This window comes from Gadus macrocephalus, chromosome 14, assembly GCF_031168955.1.
Source record: "Gadus macrocephalus chromosome 14, ASM3116895v1".
In the NCBI taxonomy this organism is placed as follows: Eukaryota; Metazoa; Chordata; class Actinopteri; order Gadiformes; family Gadidae; genus Gadus; species Gadus macrocephalus.
The window spans coordinates 23,307,875-23,318,223 of NC_082395.1; the positions used below are offsets into that span (position 1 = coordinate 23,307,875).

The following is a 10,349-nucleotide window of genomic DNA, read 5'->3' on the forward strand; positions in this document are numbered from 1 at the left end:
CGCCCACTAGGGGCGGAGTGGAGGAAGAGCAGGACAGCAAATGTCGCTTTATAATTAAGAAAAATATGTCCTATTACCATATACCTTACATGCCCTTGAGACCAAATTTGAAAAAGTACAGAAGTACTGATTCCACATACTTATGATTTCATTATGTTTGGGGAAAACTCAATTAAAAGTTAGTAAGCTTCAAAAGTATCATATATTGACCACTAAAGAGAACCAATATCTTATTAAAGAACACCAGATTAGATAAATTCATATTTATAAATGTGTGTGTGTGTGTGTGTGTGTGTGTGTGCGTGTGTGTATGTGTTTGAGGTGCGTGGGTGTGTGTTCGTGTCTGTGTTGTGCATGCATGTTTGCGTGTGTGTATGTGTTTGAGAGTGCGTGTGTGAGTGCGTGTGTGAATGCGTGTGTGAGTGCGTATGCGTGGGCGTGGGTCCGTGCGCGCGTGTACGAGCGTGTGTGAGTGGTTTTGTATATGTTTTAGTAAATATTCTGCCAGGGTATTTGCCATGATGGAACAGAGCAGCAGAGTTGGACTTTAATCATGTGGGGCTCAGCAGCTCTACCTCCAGGCCTGCCCAGCGCCCGGAGACACAACAACCAGCACAGAGGCTTCTCCAAGGTGACAACCCCCCAGTGCTTTATCGCGTCTCGTCTGTACAGGCAGACCCTGTAGCGTCTACGGTCCGCTGTCTCCGGTCGCGGGTCCAGACCTTCGGGCAGAACGCCCATCGTTCAGTACGCCGGCCCCGCTGATGAAACACGAGTTCTCCTGACAAACAAAGCGGTCTGTGATTCAATCAGCAGAACTTTGAAGATCTCTATGGTTAACTTTAGGGTAGTCGACACACACACACGCACAAACACACAGACGCATTCACGCACGCAAGCACACACACACAAACACACACGCACACACACACGCCTGGGCATGCAGCCAAACATACACACACAAACACACACACACACATACCCTGACAGGCACGTGTGAGCGCACAAACACACAAACACACACATACACACACGCATCAACACACGCAGGCCCACAAACACACGCACACACGTGTCTGGACATGCAGGTAGACACAAACACACGCGCGCGCACACACACACACACACACACACACAGAGAAGAAGAAAATATCATTGTTGGAGTTAAATTTAGTCTCAACTTTATGGAGTTAGAATCATGGCAAAACCCTGCACACACGCAAAACGTGTTTTGCTCACGCATAACGATTCACACGCACACAAAACGTGTTTTACTCACGCACAATGATTCACACACACGCTCAGTGTGGTTTGCAAATACAAAACATCATTCACAAAGTAATGCATTTTGCTTCAGAAACAAATACAGTATGTTTTACACAAAGTACAAAAAATAATCCTTCAAGTACACAAAACAATTCTACAAGTACGGAACACGAAAGCTGCGCGTGGATCGGAATGCATTTGCGCACGGATCAGCAAGGCGGAAAATTAGTGCCAAAAGTCACGTGACAAACAAATGTCCTGTGATTCACACTACACAACAGGTGCCATTCCGTGCGGCCATTCCGTGCGGCCATTCCGTGCGGCCATTCCGTGCGGCCATTCCGTGCGGCCATTCCGTGCGGCCATTCCGTGCGGCCATTCCGTGCGGCCATTCCGTGCGGCCATTCCGTGCGGCCATTCCGTGCGGTTTAGCACTTTTACCGCGCCATTCTAGGGCCAGTTAGTGGCCTTCTTGGCTTTCCATAGAATCCACACACGGTTGGCCGGCATCAAATAAAGATTTGATGCCGGCAAAAAAAGAAAAAAAGATCGTACTGGCGGCCTTAAACTGACTCAACAGCGCCACCTGCTGTTGTGTAGTGTGAATCACAGGACATTTATTTGTCACGTGACGTTTGGCACTAATTTTCCGCCTTGCTGATCCGTGCGCAAATGCATTCCGATCCGTGCGCAAATGCATTCCGATCCACGCGCAGCTTTCGTGTTCCGTACTTGTAGAATTGTTTTGTGTACTTGAAGGATTTTTTTTTGTACTTTGGGTAAAACATACTGTATTTGTTTCTGAAGCAAAATGCATTAGTTTGTGAATGATGTTTTGTATTTGCAAACCACACTGAGCGTGTGTGTGAATCATTGTGCGTGAGTAAAACATGTTTTGTGTGCGTGTGAATCGTTATGCGTGAGCAAAACACGTTTTGCGTGTGTGCGGGGTTTTGGCATGATTCTAACTCCATACAACTTGTTTACCAACCAGATGAAGAGACAGAAAAGTGTATTTTTAAAGTCTTTCCACATAAAGTGAGATTACGAAGTATTTCATGCCCAGCAATAAACCGACGCAACACATTATCGACGAACCCACCCATACCTTATTACATTCTAAATGTTATTATAAAATAATAAAATAGCTTAATTCAATCCCACTGTAACGGTGCGGCGGCCCGTTACTGCAGGCAATGGATAAAAACAGGACTGACACCAGGAGTTACAAGTACCCTTTTATTTAAACACACACAGAACATTCCAACACGTTCATGACGCCACCTGCAACACACAAAGAAAACATGCGTTATGAGGAAGCCGGTCGGGGGGACACGGTACAAACAAGGAAATCGTAAACACTCACGTTACGGTTGCGCTGGCTTCCGGGTGCCGGGGACTGCGGGAGGACCCGACGTGAAGTCCGGAAGAACATTTGTGCGGTGGGGGCGTGACGTCAGACGGGCGAGACCAAGTGTGTGAGAGGAGAGGGGTGTGTTGGGGTACTTGGGGAATATTTAAGGTGTCAGGGAAGTAGAGGTTAAGGTTGGGTTTTAGACGAATAGGTCTGGAGTAAGGTGGGTAACTAGGGGTGGGGATAGGTAAATCGGAAATGTGTAGGGGAGGGTTAATTGAATTAAGAGGGGTATGGGTTAGGCCAGGGAGGATATATTCAGGTCCAAATCATGTAGGTGGGGCAGAAGGGTCTGAGGTGAGCGGGTGAAAACACCTGGCTCTTAGATCAGCCAAGGGCTGTATTAGTGCCGAGGGGAGGACTGTTGTTTTTTTATTATTGATAGTTTGATTAGTGATAGTTATTTAGAATTATTGATTGGTTTTTTTTGTGTATATTCATTATTCATTTTTTTTTGCCTCCTGAGGGACATTCTTGTACCGGAATAAAGTCAGGCCAACGGCCTTACCAACAGCTTTCATACTGCCTCCAATCCTTCCACCGCCGCAAGGCTCATCCTGGTAACACCCACTTTCGGCTCGAGTTGAGTCAGTAGGTGGCAGCAGAACAGTCTGACATCAGGTTTGAAATGTGTCTGTTGGAACCATCTCAAGTCGTGCCCGTGCCTTGTTCAGGGGAAGGGCAGGAGCGTTAACCTGCATGTTTTGCTCTGTGGGAGGAAACCGGAGCAACAGGTGGAACCGCACGTGGACACGGGGAGAAGAACCAACCTCCTCACGGACAGATGGCCCCCAGGCCCTGCGTGCTGCCCCCCCCCCCCCCACTGGGCCAGTGGGGCCCCCTGTCGGTTGGGAGGTCTTGTATTATTTTACTGGGGTCATCACGACATTACACCCTGTTTGACTTGTATCAGACGGAGAACACACCACGCCATAACTCCTCTCTCTGCAACACTGAAGGAAGAGTGAGTTATAAATATATCACATATATACATACATATAATATTTTCCTCATCCTTTAAGCCTGTCAATAGTCTGTCTCTGATGTTACTTATTCGAACAACATAAGGAAGGACACAAGCCAGATTATTTTTTCATTTTTATATTAATGTTGAACAATACCAAAGCGTCTACAATGTCTTCAGCAGCTCGGTTATTCAGTACAAAGCAGCCAAGCAGTATGTCACGACTAGTAGCACATCACTGGCCCAGGTTGAAGAACAGAAAACGGGCTCGAGGTAAACAATATTAACACGACCTCCTCGTCTGCTGCAGGTAAATATATAAAAACACGAATTGTTGGGAAACATTGAAAATATATGAAAGTACAATACCATGTACAGAAGAATATATAAATAGAATGTTTTTTGTTTAATCCCAATCCTTTAAAAAAGAACATATTTACGGAATCAATACTTTTGAATGACCTATATAAAAACCTTTATACATTTGTTCGATAGAAAAACATTCTGTAAAACCACCGATAATGGATAATACAGAAGACCGTTTCTCCGAGGCGCCCCTAGATGATAACATGTACCCCATCCTCCACTCTCCTCCCTCAAGGTGTTCTACCACAGCCAGGCCAGAATGCAGTTAATATTGAGATTATTGAGCTTTTTGTGATTATTTGCTATTGAGCAGACGTCTCTGAACGAACGTTTTCTAAACATTTAAATGCACATCACGACTTAATTGACACAAATCATACATAGTTACGAAGACCTAAAGTCACACTCCCCAGGTGGATTTTGAATAGTATTTAAATATACATCTACATCCTAAAATGTGGTTGCAGGTTTTAGAAGTCCTAAACGACTAGTTAACCCTTTCATTGATTGATTGAACTGTTCATGAACAGTTAATTTGAGTGTAGGCTACCTCTAAAAGTAATGTTATATTCCTCGTCTGTTTTAACCCTTATATTAACGTCATGTGTCATGTTACACTGTGTAACAGACGCGGGGAGCGACTTCAGCTTCAAAGCTCAATAGAAACTGCCTCTTTCTGGCCGGCTAGTGGAAGTAGGACTGCAGGGTCCCGCGGCGACGCACGTCAGTGGTCCAGCAGTGGAACCCGCCGCCCAGGGAGTTGGCGTGGCGGATGTTCACCTTCACCGTCTGGATGCCTGTTAAGAAAGATACAAGAGTTTGAATACATCTACGCTTTTATCCAAAGCGACTTTCAACATTCATACACACATTCACACACCGACGGCGATGTCAAGCAAGCAAGGCGACAGACAGCTCATCCGGAGCGGTCAGGTTTCTTTCTCAGGGACACCTCATCACTCAGCTGGAGGAGCCCGGGATTGAACTAGCAACCTTTCAGGGACAACCCGCTCTACCTCCTGAGCAAAGCCAAATTAATATAATTTCTCAGTGTAAGCAGGGCACAATATTAGTACATTTTAAAGCTATGAGTAAAAGTAAGAGCAATATTAGGCCACTCATCAACTGTTAATATGAAGTTTACTCATTTTCAGGATTGATTTTGATAAAAAAGTAGAAACACTTACCAAGATTCTCAAACATCTTATGGATGGTGTGTTCGTTGGCATCGACCATGACCCGCTTCTCGTCCAGCATGAGAACGTTCATGGACAGCCACTTGGAGGACATCCACAGTGGGTGGTCTGCGGGGGAACCCAGAGAGTTACGTTTCATGTTTCAAAATAAATAACTGAAAAGTAAAAGCGTGGATCACTTGGTGGATGTCATTAATTCTTTTCACGCTCACCATCTGGAATCAGCGGCACCGGGGGTTTGACCACAGTCCAGCCAGCCTTCTTGAACATCTCAATCTGGACGTGAAGAAAAGAGCAGAAAGCGACGGAGCGATGAAATGCAAGCTCTGACCGGCGTCAAATAAAACAAAACCGTAAAGTGTTACGCCACTAGGGGGCAGCAAAGAACAGGGTCAGAAGAACTCAGTCCGTTTGACGTAAACATTAGTTCACACCTTTATCCAAAACAATTGAAGTTGTGGCGAAAAGCAAGAATAATCGTACTCATACCGTTACAAATATTTTCAAGACTGTATCTGTATCTATCTTTAGGAGGTCAATCTCTGTTCATGAACACATTACACTCCCAGGCTGTTTCCCGAAGTGAAGGTCACAGCCTTGCTAGAACACATCCTTCCTATGGAGATGAGGCTAGATTGCTGCCTACTAGTGTTTGTAGCGTTCAGAGTTTGGAATGACTTGCTAGTGTGGAAGCGCTGCCGCTTCCGTTATTTAATATATAACTTCCGTTATTTAATAACTCCAGTGTTAAATATTTTAAGATTTTAATTGTTGTAATTATTATTGGCAACAGTAGTTTTTTTAAACACCATCTACTTACATATTAAAAAAAAAATCTATAAAAAGCAATACGGCACAAAATATTTATGAAACGTTCAAATAACTTCTCTTGTGTAAAGCAATGTATATTGCTTTCTATGCGCAATTATTTAATATCCTGCGCAGCGTGTGAACGCAAAAGATTGTGGGTATTTTGGCTCGTTGAGGATCCATCTGTGCGTTCTTGAAATATCTCGGAATCCTCAAAAATAAAGGATGCGAAAAGGGCGCGAATGCGAGTGTCCTCAACATTGGAACAGTGCTTGTCGGCGTTCTATGACGTAGCGTCCTTAAAAGGGCAGCCGTTGAGCATGCTTCCTTCACATTGGGAAACAGCCCCAGTCCGGTCCTATTCCTCATTCAGGGTTTTGCGTTACAGTGTTGTGGGACTAGAGTGTAGTGTGGGTTCCCGAGGGGTTCAGACCTGACGACAGGGCCGGTCGGGGTTGGACAGCACCAGTCCCGGTCCGATGATGTTGAAGGTGGCGTCGATGTGCATGGGGTTGGGGTCCTTGAAGGAGATGATGTGTATCTTGTACTCCGGAGCGAGGTGGCGGCGCATCCATTCGATCCCCATGTAGTTTGTAACCTGGACAGGAAGTGAGGTCATTTTTTATGTAAAGCATTAAACATTCTAATCCTTTATTTCATAAGCAGTGCATTGGTCCATTTGTGAGTGGTTGCAATTGAACATGCTAGACTTAACATGTTAGATTAAACATTATGTGTGCCAATGTCTTAAATAATTTAAATAATTCACGAAGCAGAGCCTCTGCAACAGATGCAGCTACAAAAGAAGCAGGCGTTCTTTATCTAATCTCCGGAGTGTCGGAGCGTTCCTCGCTCAAGATCCGGCAGAACGTAGCCCGAGAGTTCGGAGCGCCGTCGGGTCAGAATGTGTGTGTAAACATGCCAACCCCCGCCCACAACAGGACAGAGCCGCTCGGCCCCCGGTCCTACCTGGCTCCTCTGAACAAACAGATCCCTGCCGGCCCGGATGAAGTCGGCGGCGTCGAAGCAGGGCTCGTGCTCAGTGGTCACGAACTTGCCCTGGGCCGCCAGCTTGTGTCGGTCCTCCACCGTGCGGATGGGGTAGTCCTGAGGAGAGAGGGGAGACGGAGGAGACGGGGGAGACGGAGGGGAGACGGAGGAGACGGGGGAGACGGAGGAGACGGGGGAGACCGCCGAGACGTTAGATAAGAGAATCCATCACCCCGGTCATTGCCCACAATGACATTTACATTTACATTCAGGGCGTTTAGCAGACGCTTTTATCCAAGGAGACTTACAATAAGTGCATAGATCAGAAGAAGGAGAAAGAACAATATATCTCTGTCGGTACATTAAGGATGTTCATAGAACGAAGTGCCAAGCACTAACAATCACTAGGTTAACCCATTCCCCGTACACAACAGAGATAGCTAGGAGAAGATGCTACCAAACGATGGAGAGCCCCATTTTAGGAGCCCCATATCATCCCCACTCCTGGGGGTGTACCCCAATAACGTCCCCCCTCCTGGGGGTCAAGGCAAGGCATGGCAAGGCAAGGCAACTTTATTTCTATAGCACTTTTCATACACAAGGCAGACTCAAAGTGCTTCACACATAAAGATTGTCATACAATAAAATAAAATAATAGATAAGTAAAAGAAAACATATGCAAAGAAATTAGTAAAATAGAAAGGCATTTTATAGTATTAAAATAGAAAATAAAGGCAAAGTTAAAAAAGCTTTTTAGAAAGTGCAATGTATTTAAGATTTAGCAGAAAGCTAAAGCAAACATAAAAGTCAACCCTCCTTGGGATCCACCCACCTGGTCGTAGAGCTCGTCGGACATAGTGGGCTTGGGGGCGGTGGTCCACTTGGCCCCCTTCTTGAAGTACTCTTTGATGAGCGGCCGGTAGGCACGGTACTCGAAGAAGCGGGCCCTCCAGGCCATGGGGGCCTCGATGATCTCGTTGCCCACCACCATGAGGATGTCCCTGGGCATGGCGGCGTACATACCTGCCCCGGGTCGGAGGGGAGGGACAAGGCGGTCAACATCAGCACAGACACCTCAACTACTCCATTATTGTGTTCGGTCACTGGACTGAATCCAGTCAGAAGAACAGAGACCAATTACAAAGTGTTTAAAGGGCTCATGTCATGCCACCAGGTGTGGGTGTGATTAGCTGGTACTAGCCGTTTGGCACAGGGAAGGAATGATTTTCATAATGGGCGGGTCCACCTAGATGTACGCAATGTATCCCTCATATATCTGGGTGGACATGCCCACTTGTGATGTCACTATGAAAATCATTCCTTCCCTGTGTCAAACGGCTTGTACCAGCTAATCACACCCACATCTTGGGCGTGACATGAGCCCTTTAAAAAACGGTCTAGGATCAATTAAGAACCGAGCCGTAGCGCTCCCCCCGGTGGTCACCTGGGGAGGTGAAGTCCGGAGTGGTGTACTGCATTGACCAGTCCAAGGGCTCCGGCCTGCGCACCGTCACGCCCTCGTGCCGCAGGATATTGCACATCTCCTCGATCTCAGCAACAGCTTTCTTCAAGTGGTCCTTGGGAAAAGATTGGCCCCCAAACTTTTCGTAGAAGGGCCAGTGCTTCTCATACGTGTTAGCCTGTCAACAACAAACCGGGCAGCGTGTGAAGAAAACAGGATTCATAAAGTCAGTCTGTCACCTCAGAAAGACTCCAACTCCATCCCTACTTGGTTTGCACGTCCATCCCATAAGGGGATCTGATTCTCCACATTTGAACTGATCCATGCATTTCTCTCTAACCATGTTGTCCATTCAGTAGCACTTCACGGGACATTTCTTTCTGCAGGAACGCTGTGAAATACGACCTTGCCTTTCAGAACAACAAACCCGTGGTAACAGACAGACAGACAGACAGACAGACTGACTGACTGACGCACACACGTACCAAGCGCGCACTCACACACGCACGCACACACACACACACAGACAGACAGACAGACAGACAGACAGACAGACAGACAGACGCACACACGTACCAAGCGCTCACACACACACACACACACACACACACACACACACACACACACACACAGACACACACACACACACACACACACACACACACACACACACACACACACACAAACACACGCACGCACACACATTTGAAGTGAACTCATCTACCTTGACTTCCACGCTGAAGGGAGGCACTTGGGCATTCTCCGCACGCCCCACGATCACCTCCTCTAACGGGTCCCATTCGTTGTAGGCGCAGACGGGGCACTCTTCCGGCACGGCCTCAGAAACAGGGTCCACCGGGCCTTCGGCTCGGGGCTGGGCGGCAGCGGCGATGGAGGTGCTCTGGAACGCCCGCTGCACCCACCCGTTCGCCGACCGTCCGAGCTGCAGAGAGATGATCAGAACGTGAGTCAACGGGGGAAGGGGGCCTGCAACCGAGATACAGGCTACTTGGAATAAATTTACAAACGAGGATCAAATATTTCAAGGATTTTTAGCAATCAAATAAGAGACGAGGAAGGGTCGTTCACTTTACCGGTAGCCATCGTTTTTTTCTTAATCAAAAGCACATACTTTGAAAAACCAATGAGCTGAAACAATTAAGTACAGCCTATCAGCCTAGATCAGGCAATATACTTGGCGAATGCAAATTAAACATGCGTTTCCAAATAGATTACCAACGAGGCGACGGATCTAAACTCATTGAATAAAGCATATTGTGTTGAAGTCAGTTTGGTCATCCTTATGAAACGTTATCGGAAAGCGCTGACAGTAGGTTAGCTGGCGCATGCGCAGTGGTGGTGTCACTGAGGTCGAGCATCTGCGACGCCAGTTGGCTCCTGTCACTCAGCGACGCGCAACAAATGCAAGTATCCTATCTTTGGATTCCCTCAGTTCCGCTGTGATCGGGTTCTTTATCCCCTCAAATCCAGTCCCGAAGAACAGCACAACACAAAAAACTAATACAAAAAAAAATATCCAGAAAAACCAATCACAACATTCAGTTATTTAGAATCTTTGGTTTTTGCAGCGGAAGAGCAGTGACATCTTTTTTTTTTTTTCACAAGCGCGGTGACTTTATTATCCTTGGTCTCGGGTGCGTAATGGGTTTAAATGTTTGAATTTGGAATCGTCCTAAACCACCGGAATACCAACCAGAGCTGCGATCAGATGGGCAGCCTCGGCGCCCCTGCTACCTCCTCTCATACATCTTACTCGCAGCATTGTCCGGTGCAATAATTGCTGGGAAATATAAAGGTGGAGTGGAGTGGTGTGGCTTCGCAGCGGCTCAGAAACGACCTCTCGCTTGAATGAACGCTGCC

The 10,349-nt window shown here is 46.7% G+C and overlaps 1 protein-coding gene across 1 annotated transcript; it reads right to left on the reverse strand.

The window, feature by feature from the left end:
• Positions 1–3,765: 3,765 nt before the first annotated feature.
• gatm (glycine amidinotransferase (L-arginine:glycine amidinotransferase)) lies at positions 3,766–10,349 on the reverse strand. Its single transcript, XM_060071124.1, has 9 exons — positions 10,183–10,349; positions 9,193–9,411; positions 8,451–8,646; positions 7,839–8,029; positions 6,986–7,123; positions 6,450–6,614; positions 5,419–5,482; positions 5,198–5,314; positions 3,766–4,807 (listed from the first exon to the last, which is right to left on the reverse strand). The coding sequence occupies exons 1-9, from the start codon at positions 10,249–10,251 to the stop codon at positions 4,695–4,697; spliced, it is 1,272 nt and encodes a 423-aa protein (XP_059927107.1). The 5' UTR covers positions 10,252–10,349; the 3' UTR covers positions 3,766–4,694.

What these genes read in the sequence shown, in the direction of transcription:
- gatm (XM_060071124.1), bottom strand. Translation starts at nt 10,251, where the DNA reads ATGCTGCGAGTAAGATGTATGAGAGGAGGTAGCAGGGGCGCCGAGGCT. An exon ending in TCCGGACTTCACCTCCCCAG is followed by an intron (nt 8,030 to 8,450) that starts GTGACCACCGGG and finishes GACCCGGGGCAG; the next exon opens with GTATGTACGCCGCCATGCCC. An exon ending in TAAGATGTTTGAGAATCTTG is followed by an intron (nt 4,808 to 5,197) that starts GTAAGTGTTTCT and finishes CTTTCTTAACAG; the next exon opens with GCATCCAGACGGTGAAGGTG.